The 19,997-nt window shown below is 37.7% G+C and overlaps 1 protein-coding gene across 2 annotated transcripts; it reads left to right on the top strand.

Annotated features, from left to right (window-relative positions):
* The first annotated feature begins 1,871 nt into the window (after positions 1-1,871).
* LOC146941944 (E3 ubiquitin-protein ligase UPL1-like) lies at positions 1,872-18,677 on the top strand. 2 transcript variants are annotated; one of them, XM_085755810.1, is made up of 17 exons: positions 1,872-2,149; positions 2,373-2,500; positions 4,974-5,069; positions 5,153-5,356; positions 5,511-12,063; positions 12,173-13,233; positions 13,315-13,617; positions 13,699-13,903; positions 14,729-15,003; positions 15,096-15,382; positions 15,648-16,743; positions 16,820-16,966; positions 17,075-17,155; positions 17,245-17,470; positions 17,638-17,777; positions 18,185-18,291; positions 18,426-18,677. In XM_085755810.1, exons 2-17 carry the CDS (start codon positions 2,405-2,407, stop codon positions 18,526-18,528), a joined length of 10,980 nt encoding a protein of 3,659 aa, XP_085611936.1. In that variant the 5' UTR covers positions 1,872-2,149; positions 2,373-2,404; the 3' UTR covers positions 18,529-18,677. The 2 variants fall into 2 exon arrangements, with proteins under 2 accessions (XP_085611936.1, XP_085611935.1); XM_085755809.1 differs by having other exon boundaries at positions 1,896-2,149; positions 2,376-2,500.
* Positions 18,678-19,997: the final 1,320 nt, after the last annotated feature.

Below are 19,997 nucleotides of genomic sequence, written 5' to 3' on the forward strand. Positions count from 1 at the left end.
CACTAATTGTAGTGGGAACCGGAAAAAGGGTGGTGCGGGGGGACGACGCCACTCATTGCACCATCGTTGCATGTTGGTACATCGTAAGTGATGAAGGTTTCGAAAAAAGGGGGTGAGGTGGCGGAAGATTTCTAAAGAGAGGGCAGAGCCATAATGGTAGGTTATAACAGAGGTAATCATACCTCTTATTAATTAGATATATTTTTAAGAATATAGTAATTATTTATAGTATTTTTATATTTTAAGCATAGTTGTACTTTTTCTCACTATTTTAAGCAGAGTTGGCATGTCCCTGCCAACTCTGTCTCAATTTTAAATATGAAGATAAAGTACTACATAATATCAAAATTCTGAATAAAATCAAACTAAAATGTCAAATAATATCTAAAAAACTTATTTATGTGTAAACCCTATTAAAAAATTTAAATAAAATGTTTCCCGTGCTTGGCACGGGGCGTTACACTAGTCAAGAAAACACACACAAGTTATCCATAGAAAAATCACTAGTTTAGATTAAAATAAAGGAAAACGTCGACAAACAACAAAACGTTGCACCCACACAATGAAATCACGAGAGAAAAACATAGGGTAACTACTTATTTAAATTAAAAGAAGAAAAAAAAGACGTTGATGGATGATTTTGTCATAAAATGACCCAAAACTACTCATCCCCGATGAATGACGGAGAAAGAAAACTTTGAAAGAATGTGAAATACGATCGGCTATAATAGAAAAATTTCTAAAAAAAAAATTATCATGTTTCATCCTTAATAATTGGTCCATAAATTCTAACTCAGCTAAAAAAAGGTCAAAATTGTTAGATCAGACTTCGTGACCAACGTTCGGATTGTCATTTCTCTATCTATAAAAAAAACTCTAACTCACATTTTGAGTTTTTGGTTTTTTACTTGATTTCAAAACAGTTTTCCACTAATATAAAAAAAACAGTTTTCTACTAAAACCCAACGATATAAGCTATGAGAAGGCTCTGACACTCCATCTAATATCATCATGGATCGAGCAAGAGATATTCTCAACGAATGAAGTTGTATGCAACAAGCAAAACACTCGATTCATATGGTATAATGTTATTTGAGAAAAAACGTCATTGCAGTTGTGAAGTGTAACATTGACTGCACACTCTTTCACGACAATTTCATCAATGGTCGTGGCTCATCTTTTAGAAACTAAACAAGACAAATACTTTCTGGCATGTCAAATTACAAGATATTATTTGTTTCTCCATCTTAGGCACCATCAATCAATATCCTTGAAGCCATCAGAATTGCTATCGCATGACACATGCAATTCATTGTCTCTTAGTCAGATTGTAAAACTATAGTGGATGTCGTGAATTCTAACATCATCCCTCCAAACGAACTTGGTGGTATTGTCTTGTGTTGTAAGAATTTGTTGTCACCGCACAACAATTTTCTGAGCTTTTTGTAAGGAGGCAAGCAAATAAGATCGCTCACATCATAGCTAGAGATGCATCATCCCTTCATAGCCCCATATCATTTACGATGTACCATTTTGTTTCTACCGATTATTCATCAATGAAATGAACTAGTTTTGTTTTTCCCTAAAACAAATAAGTTTTTTTTTTCAATAGCCATAGCTTCTTCTTCCGCTTCTTCTTGTAAGATATTTTTTATATAACCGGTTACGACAACACGCCTACTTCTAAAGATGTTCATACTTCATAGCAATTAAGTAAATAAAAATCGCAAACTACAAAGATTCAAAGTTAAAACAACGACGATTCATTTAGTAACATATCGCCCAATCATGATTCCAAATCGACTTAGTTCATCACATGACTAAAACTTCTAAAAATTAAATTTGAGTGTTTTTTAACCTAGGGGCAAGATAATGCGCTTTAATTTCACATTTTGTTGGTTCTTCAAAAAAAAATTCACATTTTGTTGGTGGCATATACTTGCACCCTAAGTAGCGAGGGTGTATATATACACGAATACATATACACGCACACTCCATTTTTTGCTTTGCTTCCAAAAGGGCTAAACCTTGCTCGTTATACAAAAAACACATTAACAATTTTCACAGCGATTTCTAATTGCAACCCTAATTCTTTCGATTTCGATTCTTCGATGTGTATGCATCTATCGTTTTCTCTCTAATCTCTCAGGTATCGATTAAACAGATTAAACATTTTTTTAATTTTTTATTTAATTTTTTCATATGCGATACTGAATAATTGAATTTGAATATGATTCCTTGTTTATTACCGATTGTGTTTCAATTTAAACCGTTTTAGTTTGGTTAATAATAAAACGAATTGATTCTGTGTTGTTTTTGTATACTGATTTTGATTTTGAAGGGTTTTTTTAATTTGAATTTGTTTGTGGCAGTAGCTATTCACAGTGGAGAAGTTTAGGGTTAGATGACAACCCTAAGATCAAGTTGGCATTCGAGGCTTCGGCAGCTTTTATCAAACGAAGGTTCCATTGGTCCATCTATAAAGCTTGATTCTGAACCTGTTAGTCACTATTCTCTCTATATTACTTGTTATTTATTGTTTTACTTGTTATTAGGGTTCAAAAGGGTTGCTTTTTAAATCATATTGATTAAACCTTTCAATTTAATTTTATTTTTATTGTGTATTTATCCGTTTTTGATGATAAAAAATACCCGGACATTTGGTATGTTGGCGCGCATTTATCTGTTTTGTTGATAAAAAAATGTTTTTTTTGTCCCGGTTCATTTGGTAAAAAATTGCCAGGACACTTGGTATGTTGGGGTGCGGGTTCGAACCCGCAGTTCCCTACTTCTCAAACTTAATACGCGTGAGTTTCACTGCTAGGTTCTTTAGAAGAAAAAAAGTATTTCCTACAAGGCTGTGTAATTTGTGATTAGGTTACTGCATCTGTGACACTATTTTTCTATTGGGAATTTAGTATTTTATTGGCGGATATGGAATATGTGAGACTTTTGCAAGTCATGAGTTTTGATTGTTTTTTCGATTGTAATATGTTGGGGGTGCGGGTTCTAACCCGCAGTTCCCTACTTCTCAAACTTAATACGCATGGGTTTCCCCGCCAGGTTCTTTAGAAAAAAAGTATTTCCTACAAGGCTGTGTAATTTTTTATTAGGTCACTGCATCTGTGATGCTATTTTTCTATTGAAAATTTAGCTTTTTATTGGCTGATATGGAATATGTTTGAGACTTTTGCAAGTCATGAGTTTTGATTGTTTTTCGATTGGAATATGTTGGGGTGCGGGTTCGAACCTGCAGTTCCCTACTTCTCAAACTCAATAGGCGTGAGTTTCACCGCTAGGTTCTTTAGAAGAAAAAAAGTATTTTTTACAAGGCTGTGTGATTTGATATTAGGTTACTGCATCTGCGATGCTATTTTTCTATTGAAAATTTAGTTTTTTATTGGCTGATATGGAATATGTCTGAGAATTTTGCAAGTCATGAGTTTTGATTGTTTTTTTCGATTGGTTGGTTATTTTTTTTGTTTTTTCTTTCCCGATCATTTTGACGAATTCTGTATGTCATTTGAACTATTATGTATTAGATAGAGAAATCAGTGGAAAAGGCCGGTTTTCTTGTTATGAATTTAGCATTGGCAGACTAAAAGTGTAGCATATGCTTTTTATTATTAATAGAAATGGCACAGAAAATTATTATTTTTTGTTAAAAGTCAAGAAATTGTATTGTATTTTCTTTTTTCTTTTTGGTTTAAGTAACAAAGCAAAAATGAGTTTCTTTTCCGTTACTTGTCAAGAGCTTAAGTTTATGGTATCTCCTGACGTTACTTAAAAAAAAGAAGAGAATCCTTTAACTGAAAGTTATGTGGATTCAGGTTGTGATTGGTATGTATCTAGGGAAACCAATATAAGAATCAATAGTTGTGATGTAGAGATTAATCAAAGCTGCAGTTTGTATTTTGTTTGTTGCTGTGTTTGAATTGAGGTCGAAAAACCATCAATCTCTTTGGTATTGCAAAAATGATTATGGTATTGCAGTTTGTATTTTGCTTGTTGGTGTGTTTGAATCAATATTCTACTGAAGATAACTTTTTGCTAATAGTAATAATAATATGCAACGAAATGTAGATTAGATCGTTATCAATGCCACCCTAGTATTTGTGGGCCATTGATTTGTATAAGGAGACCATGCCAACATTGTTCAAACCTCCAATTCCAGTAGTAGCATATAAAGAAACTAATGAAAACTAAAGGGTTACATCTAGCAAGGAACTAGAAGCTTTCATGTCAATGAAAGCTTACATGCGAGAGATCCTTGGACAGGAGGATAAATCTTATAAAGATTGGGTATCCGTGTCAGACTTGAATAACTAGCAATGCAGACTGTCATATCCTGCAAAAGTTTAGCATTCTTCAAAATATACGTTGCAAATTGAAAATCAGCCTCCGAAGTTAATAGTCTATAATAATATTACACGCGGTTACACTGACCCTTGGTGTAACACCGACTCTTGCTTCAACGCATGGTGTTTTTAAATCCTCCAATTTGGGATACCCTGATTTTCAATCGGTGATCGGGTAGAATATTTGCCATTAATGCGGTGATTCGGAAATTATTTCCTGATAGAATTTATAATTTTGAGTTCCTAGTAGTTTGTGCAATATGTGACGGGTCCGACAGTAGCGTAATCTCTAATATTCATTTTTTGTAGTAACATGCCATTTTTTGTTAAAGGGAGGACATTTCCATATCAGTAAAGCATGTGCATTAGATCTTAGGAGCCCATTGAGTATGGTCATTGATGCATGTATCGATCGAAGTATAAGACTTTGTTAAATGTTGGTATTCATATTGGCATAAATGGTGGTTACCCATATGTGCAATATTGTCTATATACATACCTTCAAAATCTGATTATTAAGTAACACTTGCCAGAAAGTGTAATGGGTTAGGCTTTTTACTTTCATTCATTCCCTTATTACTGGTGTAATCTGATTTGGCAATTAATTGATTTCAGCCTCATAAGATCAAAGCTTTCATTGAGAAGGTCATCCAATGTCCGTTACAAGACATAGCTTTACCCCTCTCTGGCTTTTGGTGGGAGTACAATAAGGTAATAACATGATCATTTGCGCATATAGTATTTTATTTTTTCCTGTCACATGCCTTACATATTAACATTAATTTTAACATCAGGGGAATTTTCATCATTGGAGGCCATTGTTGCTTCATTTTGATACATACTTCAAGACATATTTGTTATGTCGAAATGACCTAACTCTGTCGGATAATCTGGAAGATGACACCCCATTACCAAAACATGCAATTCTGCAAATACTACGGGTGATGCAAATAATTTTTGAAAACTGTCCAAACAAGAGTACCTTTGATGGCTTAGAGGTAAATTGTAAAGATATTATGTTCTATTTCAATTGCAGCCTTAATTTGATTTATTTATTTATTTCATTCTATCTTCTATTTTAGTCAAGTGATTCATTCATTTTTTATCTGACATTGTTATTTCCTGATATAATATATCTCCTTTTCTTTGCAGCACTTCAAGCTTTTACTAGCTTCAACAGATCCTGAGATTATTATTGCAACATTAGAAACTCTTTTTGCGTTTGTAAAAATAAACCCCTCTAAGCTTCATGGAAGTTCAAAGATGGTTGGATGTGGTTCAGTGAACAGCAATCTCCTGTCCCTAGCACAAGGGTGGGGAAGCAAGGAGGAGGGCCTTGGGCTGTACTCTTGTGTCATGGCAAACGAGAAAGTCCATGATGAAGCACAGTGTTCGTTTCCTTCTGACGCCGAAAATGGTAGTGACCAATCCAATTTCCGTGTAGGTTCTACTCTTTATTTTGAGGTGCACGGATCCTGTGCCCAAAGCAAGGATCAAAGTGTAGACACAGTTACCTCAAGCTTGAGAGTTATACACATGCCAAATATGCATTTGTGCAAAGAAGATGACTTGTCATTGTTGAAGAGATGCATTGAGCAATATAGTGTTCCTCCAGAGCTCCGATTCTCATTGCTCACAAGAATCAGATATGCTCGTGCCTTCCAGTCTCCAAGAATAAGCAGGCTTTACAACAAGATTTGTATTCTTGCTTTCGTTGTGTTGGTCCAGTCCAGTGATGCCCACGACGAGCTTGTTTCCTTTTTTGCTAACGAACCAGAATATACAAATGAGTTGGTTAAAGTTGTACGTTCTGAAAAAACTATATCTGGATCGACTAGAACACTTGCAATGCTTGCATTAGGAGCTCAGTTAGCAGCATATACATCATCTCATGAGAGGGCAAGGATACTCAGTGGATCTAATATGACTTTTACCGGAGGGAATCGCGTGATTCTCTTGAATGTGCTTCAGAGGGCTATTTTGTCATTGAAGAGTTCTAATGATTCATCTTCCCTTGGTTTTGTTGAGGCACTTCTTCAGTTCTATTTGCTGCATGTGGTGTCAACTTCATCTTCCGGGAGTAATATTAGAGGGTCTGGTATGGTACCCACATTCTTGCCTCTGCTGGAAGATTCTGATCTTGCACACATTCATCTGGTTTGTTTTGCCGTCAAAACCCTTCAGAAGCTTATGGATTATAGTAGCTCGGCTGTATCTTTGTTTAAAGAGTTGGGGGGTATTGAGCTTTTGGCTCAAAGATTGCAGACCGAGGTACACAGGGTCATTGGTTTTGTTGGAGAAAATGATAATCTGTTGCTCACTGGTGAAAGCTCAAGACGTAATACTGATCAGCTTCACAGTCAGAAGAGACTCATAAAGGTGTCCCTTAAGGCTCTTGGTTCCGCAACATATAACCCTGCTAACCCTACCAGATCTCAACACTCTAATGATAGTCCTTTGCCGTCAACTCTGGTCTCGATTTTTCAGAATGTAAATAAGTTTGGAGGTGAAATTTACTATTCAGCTGTTACTGTTATGAGTGAAATGATCCACAAAGATCCTACATGCTTTTCTGCTCTGCATGAAATGGGTCTCCCTGATGCTTTTTTATCTTCAATTGTATCTGGAATACTTCCTTCGTCGAAGGCTTTGACATGCATTCCAAATGGTCTTGGGGCCATATGTCTTAATGCCAAAGGCTTAGAGGTTGTCAAAGAAACTTCATCACTGCAGTTCCTTGTTGACATCTTCACAAGCAAAAAGTATGTCTTAGCCATGAATGAGGCTATTGTTCCTTTGGCAAATTCTGTGGAGGAACTTCTACGACATGTATCTTCATTGAGAAGTACTGGTGTTGACATTATCATCGAAATCATTCAAAAGATTGCGTTCTTTGGAGACGGTAATGGTACAGGATCTTCAGGAAAAGATGCTGAGAGCAGTGCAATGGAAACAGACTCCGAAGGTAAGGGAAATGAAAGCCTGGTAGGTTCAGATGATTCTGCTGCTGAAGGGATAAAGGGTGAGCAATTTGTCCAGCTATGCATTTTTCATCTGATGGTATTGGTTCACCGGACTATGGAAAATGCTGAAACCTGTCGGTTATTTGTGGAAAGATCTGGAATTGAAGCTTTATTGAACCTGTTATTACGACCAGCTATTGCACAATCCTCAGATGGCATGTCTATTGCTTTGCATAGCACCATGGTATTTAAAGGATTCACACAACATCACTCCACTCCTCTAGCACGTGCTTTCTGCTCCGCTCTTAGGGAGCACTTGAAGATAGCAATAGCTGGTTTTGGTGTAGCTCCACGACCTTTGTTACTAGATCCGAGGATGACAACTGAAAACAACACCTTTTCTTCACTTTTCCTGGTTGAGTTCCTTCTCTTTCTTGCTGCTTCAAAAGACAACCGTTGGATGGCTGCTTTACTTTTAGAATTTGGAAATGACAGCAAGGATGTTCTTGAAAACATTGGCCATGTTCACCGTGAAATTTTGTGGCAAATTGCTCTACTTGAAAATACGAAGCCTGAGACAGAAGATGATGGTGCCTGTTCTTCTACCGACTCACAACAGGTCGAAGTTGATGCAAGTGAAACTGATGATCAAAGGTTCAATTCTTTCAGGCAGATTCTTGATCCATTACTCAGAAGGCGGACTTCAGGCTGGGGTATGGAGTCCCAGTTTTTTGATCTTATTAACCTGTATCGAGATTTGGGCCGTTCCACTGTTTCTCAACACCGAACAAATTCTGTTGGCCCTTCAATCAGGCGGTTGAGTTCCAGTAATCAGCTGCACAATTCTGGGTCTGTTGATGGTTCTGTGGCTAATAATAAGGAATGCGACAAGCAGAGGACATATTTTACTTCTTGCTGTGACATGGTCAGATCACTTTCATTTCACATTACCCATTTGTTCCAGGAGTTGGGAAAAATAATGTTGCAACCTTCTCGCCGACGTGATGATGTTGTGAGCGTAAGCCCCGCTTCAAAATCAGTGGCTTCTACTTTTGCATGCACTGCTTTAGATCACATGAATTTTGTTGACCATGTAATTGAAGCTTCAATATCAACAAAATGTTGTTATTTTGGCAAAGTCATGGACTTTTTTGATATTATTTTAATGGAGAGGCCAGATTCTTGCAATCCTGTTCTTCTGAACTGTTTGTATGGGCGTGGTGTTATTCAATCCGTATTGACCACATTTGAAGCTACTAGTCAATTGCTCTTCACAGTTACCCCTGCATCACCTATGGAAACTGAGGATGGGAATGCAAAACTTAATGACAAGAAAGATACAGATCATTCATGGATTTATAGTGCTTTAGCTAGCTATGGTAAACTTATGGACCATCTAGTGACCTCCTCTTTTATATTATCGTCATCAACAAAGCACTTACTTGCACAACCCCTTACAAGTGGTGATGCCCCTTTCCCGCGGAATGCAGAGATATTTGTGAAGGTCCTCCAATCTATGGTGTTGAAGGCAGTGCTTCCTGTTTGGATTCATCCCCAGTTTGTTGATTGTAGCCATGATTTTGTTTCTACAGTTATCTCTATGATTAGGCATGTTTATTCAGGGGTTGAAGTGAAAAATGTAAGTGGCAGCAGCAATGCGCGTATTACCGGGCCTCCTCCTAACGAAACAACAATTGCAACAATTGCAGAGATGGGTTTTTCCAGGTCTAGAGCTGAAGAAGCTTTGAGGCAGGTGGGGACAAATAGTGTGGAGTTGGCAATGGAGTGGCTGTTTTCCCATCCAGAGGACACACCTGAAGATGATGAACTTGCTCGGGCACTCGCCATGTCCCTTGGAAACTCTGAATCAGACATAAAGGATGCTGCTGAAAATGACAATGCTCAACAGCTCGAGGAAGAGATGGTCCAACTTCCTCCTGTTGATGAGTTGTTATCAACTTGCACAAAACTTTTGCAAAAGGAATCTTTAGCTTTTCCTGTCCATGACTTGCTTGTAATGATATGCTCTCATGATGATGGCAGATATAGATTTAATGTTGTCACTTTTATTGTTGACCGGATAAAGGAATGTGGATTGGTTTCTGGTCATGGAAATAATACTATGCTGGCTGCACTGTTTCACGTTCTTGCTTTAATTCTTAATGAGGATGTTGTAGCACGGGAAGCTGCTTCAAAGAGTGACTTCATCAAAATTGCGTCAGACATACTTCACCAGTGGGATTCAAGTCTTGATCAGGGGGAGAAACGTCAGGCGCCAAAATGGGTTACAGCTGCTTTTCTTGCATTAGATAGGCTGTTGCAAGTTGATGAAAAATTGAATTCTGAAATTGTAGAGCAGTTGAAGGAGGAGGTTGTGAATAGTAAGCAGACATCAATTACTATTGATGAAAATAAGCAACACAACTTAGAGTCTACTTTGGGACTGTCTTCCAAGTTTGCAGATATACATGAGCAGAAGAGACTTGTTGAGATTGCCTGTAGTTGTATGAAATACCAACTTCCCTCAGACACAATGCATGCTCTTCTGCTACTATGTTCCAATCTTACAAGGAATCATTCCGTTGCTCTTGCCTTTTTTGATGCTGGTGGATTTAGTTCACTTCTTTCCTTGCCAACTAGTAGCCTCTTCTCTGGGTTTGACAATGTTGCTGCTAGTATTGTTCGTCACATTCTTGAAGATCCGCAAACTCTCCAGCAAGCAATGGAATCTGAGATAAAACTCAGTCTTGTAGATGCTTCCAACCGGCATCCAAATGGGAGGGTCAATCCCCGCAATTTCCTTTTAAATTTAGCTTCTGTGATTTCCCGTGATCCAATAATATTTATGCAAGCTGCTCAATCTGTTTGCCAAGCTGAAATGGTGGGTGAAAGACCTTACATTGTCTTGCTGAAAGACCGTGATAAAGACAAATCCAAGGATAAAGAAAAGGAGAAGGATAAAGACAAAGGACAGAATAATGATGGGAAGGTTGTTTTGGGAAGTACAACCACAGCTGTTTCTGGAAATGGTCATGCAAAAATTAATGATTCAAAGGGTGTCAAAAGTCACAAAAAACCTAGTCAAAGTTTTGTTAATGTTATAGAGCTTCTTCTTGAGTCCATATATACTTTTGTTGTCCCACCTTTGAAGGATGACACTGCCTCAAATATCGTCCCTAGCTCACCAACATCAAGTGACATGGACATTGATGTCTGTACGGTGAGGGGGAAAGGAAAGGCAGTTGCCACTTTGTCCGAAGGGAATGAAACCAATAGCCAGGAAGCTTCTGCATCACTTGCAAAGATAGTATTTACTTTGAAACTTCTGACGGAGATATTATTGATGTACCCATCATCTGTTCATGTTCTGCTTCGGCGAGATGCGGAAGTAAGCAGCACTAGGGGAACATATCAAAAGAGCCAAGCTGATTTAAGTGGGGGAGGAATATTCCACCACATTCTTCGTAATTTTCTTCCTTATTCTCGAAATTCCAAAAAGGACAAGAAAGCTGATGGTGATTGGAGGCAGAAACTGGCTACCAGAGGTAACCAGTTTATGGTGGCTGCATGTGTCCGTTCTACAGAGGCAAGAAGGAGGATTTTTACAGAGATAGGTCAGATTATAAATGAATTTGTTGATTCATGTACTGGTGTTAAGCCACCAGGCAATGAAATTCAGGTCTTTGTTGATCTACTTAATGATGTTTTGGCTGCTCGCACACCTGCTGGCTCAAGCATCTCAGCGGAGGCCTCTTCCACCTTTATGGATGCTGGTCTAGTTAAATCTTTTACTCGTACTCTCCAAGTTTTAGACTTGGACCATGCTGACTCATCTAAAGTGGCTACTGGTATTGTCAAGGCTCTTGAGTTGGTATCCAAGGAGCATGTTCATTCAGTTGATTCGAGTGCAGGGAAGGGTGATAATTCAACAAAGCATTCTGATCCCAGTCACGGAAGAACAAATAATATTGACAACATATCTCAGTCGATGGAAACTACATCTCAGGTCAATCATAACTCCCTTCAAGTTGACCACGTTGAGCCATACAATGTGATTCCGTCTTATGGTGGGTCCGAAGCTGTTACTGATGATATGGAACACGATCAAGATTTTGATGGGGGATTTGCTGCTACTAATGAGGATGAGTACATGCATGAAACTGCTGAGGATGCCAGAGGTCGTGAGGACGGAATTGAAAATGCAGGGCTACGATTTGAAATCCAACCCCATGGTCATGAAAATCTTGATGATGATGAGGATGATGAGGATGACGAGGATGATATGTCAGGAGTTGACGGTGAAGATGTGGATGAAGATGACGAAGAACATAATGATTTTGAAGAAGACGATGTCCATCACTTGCCACATCCTGACACAGATCAAGATGATCATGATGGGATTGATCCTGATGAGATTGATTCTGATTATGGCGCATTCTTGAATGAATTTGAAGAGGGCGAGGACGAGGACGATGAGGACGAAGATGGGGTTATACTTAGACTTGAGGAGGGCATTAATGGAATTAATGTATTTGATCATATTGAGGTTTTCGGAAGAGAGAATAATTTTCCAAATGAGGCTCTTCATGTGATGCCAGTTGAAGTTTTTGGTTCTAGACGCCCTGGTCGGACGACATCTATTTACAACCTTTTGGGCAGAACTGGTGATAATTCTACACCTTCACGACATCCTCTTTTGGTTGGACCTTCCTCCTCATTCCAGCAGTCTACTGGGCAATCAGGTCTATTACTTTATGAATTTCTTAGCTCGACATTGTATTACAGTAGTGTTTTTATTTAATTTATTTATACTTCTCATTTCGATAATGACACTTTTATAAAAAAATTCAGACCGTGTAACAGAGAACTCAACGGGTTTGGATAATATCTTTCGATCACTAAGAAGTGGACGCCATGGACACCGTTCAAACCTGTGGAGTGATAATAACCAGCAAAGTGGCAGGTCAAACACTGGTGTTGTACCACAGGGCCTTGAGGAGTTGCTTGTCTCTCAATTAAGGCGACCTGCTCCTGAAAAGTCATCTGATAACAATTCAAATGAAGCAGGTCTTGATAGTAAAATAGTTGAGACCAGCCAGATGCACAATTCAGGAGGTTCAGGTGTAGACATCCCAGGCGAAAGCAATGCAACTCAGGAAGGTGGTATGGTGACACACGAGTCAACTGATAACAATAACAACAATGCTGATGACAGACCTGCTGGAAATGGATCGCCGCAAGCAGATGTATCAAACACTCACTCTCAAGCAGTTGAGATGCAGTTTGAGCATAATGATGTAGCTGTGCGAGATGTTGAAGCTGTCAGCCAAGAGAGTAGTGGTAGTGGGGCAACTTTTGGGGAAAGTCTTCGGAGCCTAGATGTTGAGATTGGAAGTGCTGACGGCCATGATGATGGCGGAGAAAGGCAGGTTTCTGCAGATAGAATAGCAGGTGAATCACAGGCTGCACGAACAAGAAGAGCAAACGTGTCTTTTGGTCATTCTTCTCCTCTAGGTGGGAGAGATGCATCTCTCCACAGTGTTACTGAAGTTTCTGAAAATTCAAGCCGAGATGCAGATCATGATGGTTCAGCAGGTGAACAGCAGGTGAACAATGGTGCTGGATCAGAAGCAATTGATCCTGCTTTTCTGGACGCCCTTCCTCAGGAATTGCGTGCTGAAGTCCTTTCAACTCAGCAAGGTCAAGTGGCTGGACCATCTAATGCTGAATCTCAAAACAGTGGGGATATCGATCCAGAATTCCTTGCAGCTCTTCCCCCAGATATTCGAGCAGAAGTTCTTGCTCAACAGCAGGCACAAAGGCTACATCAATCTCAGGAGTTGGAAGGGCAACCTGTTGAAATGGATACAGTTTCAATAATTGCAACATTTCCTTCTGAGTTACGAGAAGAGGTAAGTTTGTTGGTTGTATCCAGTTTCATAAACATGAGTCTGAAAGTTTGTCTCTGATGAATCCTTTCTAATTTTGGTCAGGTTCTTTTAACGTCATCTGATGCTGTCCTTGCCAACCTTACTCCTGCTCTTGTTGCTGAGGCAAATATGTTAAGGGAGAGGTTTGCACATCGATACAGCCGTACCCTCTTTGGAATGCATCCTAGAAGCCGTAGAGGTGAGACTTCTAGACATGGTGAAGGTACCGGTACTGGTATGGATGGTATAGGACGAAGCATTGCTTCACGCAGGTCTGGTGCAACTAAGGTGTTTGAAGCTGATGGAGAACCTCTAGTTGACACTGAAGCTTTGCATGGCATGATTCGGTTGTTTCGTATAGTTCAGGTATTACTTGATACGAACTAGGTAGAAGTCCTTAAAAATCTGCACAAATTTGTTATTTATTCTGTTTTTAAATTTTTGCAGCCATTATATAAAGGTCAATTGCAAAGGCTTCTTTTGAACCTTTGTGCCCATAGTGAAACTAGAACTTCTCTGGTGAAAATTCTGATGGATTTACTAATTCTTGATGTAAGAAAGCCATCCAGTCATTGTAGTACAGTTGAACCTCCATACAGATTATATGGTCGTCAGAGCAATGTAATGTACTCACGTCCTCAATCTTTTGACGGTAAGTAAACTTGATTTGTCTTTATTTGTGCTATGCCATAATTGACACTGATTTTAATTTTCTGAAGTAATGTTGGGATTTAGGTGTGTGTTAGTGTTGATAGAAATTGAAGGCGCCATTGTTGATGGTTAGAAAAGCTTAAAAGAGAAAAGGAGAGAAAGAGTGAAACTGGATCTGTAACTGAATTGTATATTCTATTATTGATTGAATCAGAGAGAGTACAGACATTTATAGTCCTTGGATCGGTGTGACAGCTCACACTAGTAGCTAAGGCTTTCTCTGATAGGGGGTTGCGGATCGAGTGCAGAACATCCTAACAAGCTAACACTTGTATATCTATGCTATTTAACAAAGCTTTACAAAGAAGCTAATACTAGTTTACTTACTCTAACAAATGACAGTAATCTGGTTGGTTAGTTGGGCTGTGATAGTTAGAAGAAATTAGATCCATCGCCTATGAATTATAAGTGAGGTTGAGAAGGAGAGGTATCTCGGCGTTTGCGAGAGAATCGTGTCCTTTAGGCAAGGCATGGTTGCAGACCCTCAAAATAATATCTATTCTTTCTATTAAGATACCAGGTTCCTAACAAGTAATGCCCTTGTTGTTTAGTTAGTGCACACATTCCACTTCTGTTTTCTTATTCCTCATGCTTGTTTTCCTCGATGGCATTTTATATTATTTTGAAAATGTGTTTTAAGATGTCAACACTTATTCCTCATGCTTGTTTTCATCAGTGGCCGTTTATATTATTTTAAAAATGTGTTTTAAAATGTTTTACAGTGGATGAATTTATCAATGCCTTTTATATTTGTTTGATTGTGCAGGAGTTCCCCCATTGCTCTCACGGAGAATCCTCGAAACTCTCACTTATCTTGCTCGTAATCATCCATATGTGGCAAAAATGTTGCTTCAGCTTAGGCTCCATCGTCCTGCATCAGGAGACCCAGATAGTGCTGATATTACACGCGGCAAAGCTGTGATGGTTATTGAGGATCAAGTAAACTTGGGTGAAAACAGTGAAGGATACATATCCATTGCAATGCTTTTGAGTCTCTTGAAACAACCCCTTTATTTGAGGAGCATAGCCCATCTTGAACAGGTGATGGTTGGGTTTTATTGCTATCTTTAGTGCATCCTTTTTCATGTAACTGCAGACAGTGCTGACTGGATATACTTTGTATTTGTTCTCAGTTGCTAAATTTACTGGATGTCATCATCGATAGTGCTGGAGGCAAGTGTAATTCATCTGAAAAATCCCATATATCTACAGAGCCAGCATTGGGCCCACAAATTTCTGTAATGGAAGAAGATGTAAATACAAATTCTGTTAATTCTTCTGGTCTTGATGCTCATCCTAACATTGATGATTCCTCCAAACCCACACCCTCTGGTAGTAAGGAATGTGAGAATCAGCAAGTATTGGGTAATCTGCCACAAACGGAACTCCAGCTCCTGTGCTCATTGCTTGCACTAGAAGGGTATGATGATTATACCTATGCTTATAGATTGTGTTAATTCTTCTGTTTGGGTTTTGTCAGTTTGCCTTGTTTTGGTAGATTTAGTTACGATCTTAAGAACTCCGGACTCCCGGGGAGTGGTGGGAGTCATAAGATTCCTGCGTTTTGATACTTGCCTCTTGACATTTATTTCCTTTTTATTATCATGACACAATTTACAGACCATATGTTGTGGATGGCATTTGCCAATGGTGATTTCATCTGATATTTCATGTATTCCTTTCAGTTTGTCAGATAATGCATATGGTCTCGTTGCTGAGGTAATGAGGAAATTAGTGTCCATTGCTCCAATTCACTGTCAGCTTTTTGTCTCGCACCTGTCAGGAGCAGTTCGAGACTTGACTTTGTCTGCTATGGATGAATTACGTATTTTCAGTGAAACAATAAAAGCTCTTCTCAGTACGTCAACTAATGGTGCTGCAATTTTGAGGGTTTTACAAGCCTTGAGTTCCTTTGTAAATTCGTCGACTGAGAAAGAGAATGACGGAATTTCTCGTGCTCATTTTGAGTTTTCGGAAATCAATTCAGCATTAGAGCCATTGTGGCATGAGCTGAGCTGTTGCATAAGCAAAATAGAATCCTACTCTGAGCCAGCATCTGAGATTATTACGCCATCTACTTCATCAGTGTCTAAACCATCTAGTGTCATGCCTCCACTTCCTGCCGGTTCTCAAAATATCCTACCATACATAGAATCTTTCTTTGTGGTTTGTGAGAAGCTGCATCCTGCACAGTTAGGTGCTAACAATGACAATGGTGTTCCTTATATCTCTGACGTTGAAGATGCCAGCACATCAGGTACTCAGCAGAAAACATCTGGAGCTGCTATGAAAATAGATGAGAAACATGGTGCTTTCATCAAGTTTTCAGAGAAGCATAGGAAGCTGCTAAATGCTTTTATCAGGCAAAATCCTGGCTTGCTTGAGAAATCTTTTGCCCTTATGTTGAAGATTCCAAGATTCATTGATTTTGATAACAAGCGTTCCTACTTCCGATCAAAAATCAAGCATCAGCATGACCATCACCACAGCCCACTAAGAATATCAGTAAGAAGGGCGTATGTTTTAGAAGATTCCTACAACCAGCTTCGAATGAGATCAACTCAAGATTTGAAGGGAAGGTTGACTGTTCACTTCCAAGGGGAGGAAGGTATTGATGCTGGTGGACTTACAAGGGAGTGGTATCAATTGTTGTCCAGGGTTATTTTTGACAAAGGAGCGCTGCTTTTTACTACCGTGGGCAATGAGTCAACATTTCAGCCGAACCCGAACTCTGTCTACCAAACAGAACATCTATCTTATTTCAAATTTGTTGGCAGAGTGGTGAGTTCATTTGCACCTTTTTTTAATGTATGCTGCATGTCGTATATATGCTTCTTATCCCATCTATCTTATCCAGGTTGGAAAAGCATTATTTGATGGTCAGCTCTTGGATGTCCATTTTACTCGATCATTCTATAAGCACATTCTAGGAGCCAAAGTTACATATCATGATATTGAAGCTATTGATCCGGCTTATTTCAAAAATTTGAAATGGCTGCTTGAGGCAAGTGCAATTTTTGGTTTTGATTCCACCCTATCAACATATCTAAAAATAAAAAATGTTATCTGCATGTTCATTACTAACATTTTCTTGTATTTGGCATGATTGCAGAATGATATCAGTGATGTTCTGGATCTTACTTTTAGCATTGATGCAGATGAGGAAAAGTTGATTTTATATGAACGAACAGAAGTATTGTCTTTGCTCTGAAACTTTTTGAGATGATATTGATGCATTGGTTGCCTCATTGTTAACCGTCTAATCTGAATGAACATGTTTAGGTGACTGATTATGAGTTGATTCCCGGTGGACGGAATACTAAAGTTACAGAGGAGAATAAGCATCAATATGTTGATTTGGTTGCTGAGCATCGATTGACTACTGCTATTCGACCTCAAATAAATGCTTTCTTGGAAGGGTTCGGTGAAATAATTCCGAAGGAGTTGATATCTATATTCAATGACAAAGAGCTGGAACTATTGATCAGCGGACTTCCCGATATTGATTGTAAGTTTGTTACATTAATTTACCTAATCTTTATTGAGTTTCTTTCGTTTTTTTTCATTTTCCTTTGTTGATGTCATTCTAGCTCATTTGATTGATGCTGGTTATTTTTACAAGTTTTTAATTCCTATAAAAGAAATTTTAACACTCGGTTATACATTTTATTTCAGTGGATGACTTGAGAGCAAATACAGAATATTCTGGATATAGTGCTGCTTCCCCGGTGATTCAATGGTTTTGGGAGGTTGTTCAAGGTTTCAGCAAAGAGGACAAGGCTAGGCTGTTGCAGTTTGTGACAGGCACATCCAAGGTATATTTCTTCCAGAGCTTTAAACATTTTGATCTTTTATTGGCAGTGTCCCAAAATTTAGTGATTTTCTATGTTGAGAAATTATCCTTCATATTGGAAATACTTTTATTTGGAGTTCGGATGTATAAGATGTGAATAAGTTAAATGCTAGCTACATTCTGTTACACCAGTTTTTCTGTTTACTTTCTTCCAAATGGTCGAGAGTTTAAGTGTATGTGTCACATGGTTGTGAACATAAGCAAGAGTATGTGTTCAGTTTGCATTCTATTCCAATACTCTTTCTTTCTCTCGTATTTTAAAAGATTGAATAACGTTGGTTCATTGTATTGAAGACTTGGGGCTGGACTTGGAGCTGTGAACATGTAATGTACGATTAATGGGTCTGATTTTTACTTCCAATGTTTCAGGTGCCTCTAGAGGGTTTTAGCGCACTTCAAGGAATTTCAGGTGCTCAAAAGTTTCAAATACACAAGGCATATGGAAGTTCTGATCACTTGCCTTCTGCTCATACATGGTACCATTTCTCTACTTTCAGTTGGTTATATATTCTATCGACATAATTTTTCGGGTCAAGTTTTGGCTATATTACATCTCGTGATGAATCATTTGTTATGTGAGTGGAATTGACATCGATTGTTCTTTATGCAGTTTCAATCAATTAGATTTGCCGGAGTATCCATCTAAACAGCATTTGGAAGAGAGGTTACTGCTTGCGATTCATGAAGCAAATGAGGGATTTGGATTTGGATGAGATTTTCTTTTGTTCAAAATACTATTACATTCTAGGTTAGCAGCTATTTTAATAGTGGTACAGGGGGTTGACAAAATTTTAATTATTTCATGTTAATATTATGTACAGGCCTATAATTGCAATAGGAAATGCCTTTGGCAGTTTTTCAATATTACTGCCTGTTTTGTCTCTTTATCAGGCCCATCAAAAGTAATGATTTTGAATAATTATAAGAATATCTCCAAACAAAAATTAGAATTTTTTAATAAAACATGAATTAAATATGAAATTTTATATTTTCGGCGGTTAAAAATTCATATTTAATTCATGTTTATTTAAAAAATTCTAATTTTTTTTGGGAGAAATTTTTACAATATTCTACACCTTTCTGTAGAATTTCATTAAAGAATAGATGAGGATGATTGAAAGTTTTATAAGGACCTGAAGGAAATTTTTAGAGGGACTAAAATAAAAATTTAATATATTTATAAGAACTAAAAACATATTTAATCCATATTTCTGTTAATGTGATATCAGGACAAAGTATGTAAGTTAGAGAACTAATGGCAGCGTGTAACAAAAAAAAGGAACTAATAGCAGAGAAATTACATATTTTGTGGGAGGAATTAAATATTTTATGCATGGAATACATGTTGAAAAGTCAAATAAAACAGAATCAAAATACACATTGCATTAAATCCTAGCTGCAATCGCACATGCTATCAAGTTCATCTTCTGGTGATCGATTTTTTTTTTCTTTTTCTTTTCTTCAAGTTCATCTTTTTTCCTAACAATAACCAAATCTTCCATTACATGGGTTGTAATCCAAATATGACAATTGTTTTAGTGTCATCCCTCTTGTCATGTTAAAGTTTGATTAAATACCCCAAAAATTTTTAGAAGAAAACTTCAGTTTGAGATTTTTCATCCCGTCAAGCAAATTTAGGCGCTTCTCTATTAAGGGAAAAAACGCCGTCATAATGTTAGTGTGAGATAACGAAAAAAGGCATATTTGAAGAAGATCCGAGACTTAATGTTAAATGGCGAGAAGAGGAAGACATGTGAAACACGTTCGTTTTATCTTCAAGTGGGATGGAATTGTTATAGTTTGACATTGCATGTAATATACAAGGGCCAGAGATTGAATTTTCCATTTATTCACCTTATGAAAAGAAATAGTAAACTATTTAACAAAAAAAAAAAAAATGTCGTCAACGACATCTCAACAACTTTTGATAAGTTATTGAAAAAGGGGCTGATATTTACTTAAAAAAAACAAATGACTAAAGCAAATAAAAAGTTTACTCGTTTAAAAAACATAAAAGACTAGAACAAATAAATTAATATAAAAGATAAAGTTTTATCTACTTTATCCTATTTCATTTCACCTTATCCAATTCTTCTAGAGTGAGGTCTATCATGTGGACTTCCTCATTGGTTAGTCTGCTTTAAACATGTTATTAACGTATTTTAAATTTACATATTTTATT

This window comes from Medicago sativa, chromosome 3, assembly GCF_051527215.1.
Source record: "Medicago sativa cultivar Bolivia chromosome 3, Bolivia_mono, whole genome shotgun sequence".
Classification (NCBI taxonomy): domain Eukaryota; kingdom Viridiplantae; phylum Streptophyta; class Magnoliopsida; order Fabales; family Fabaceae; genus Medicago; species Medicago sativa.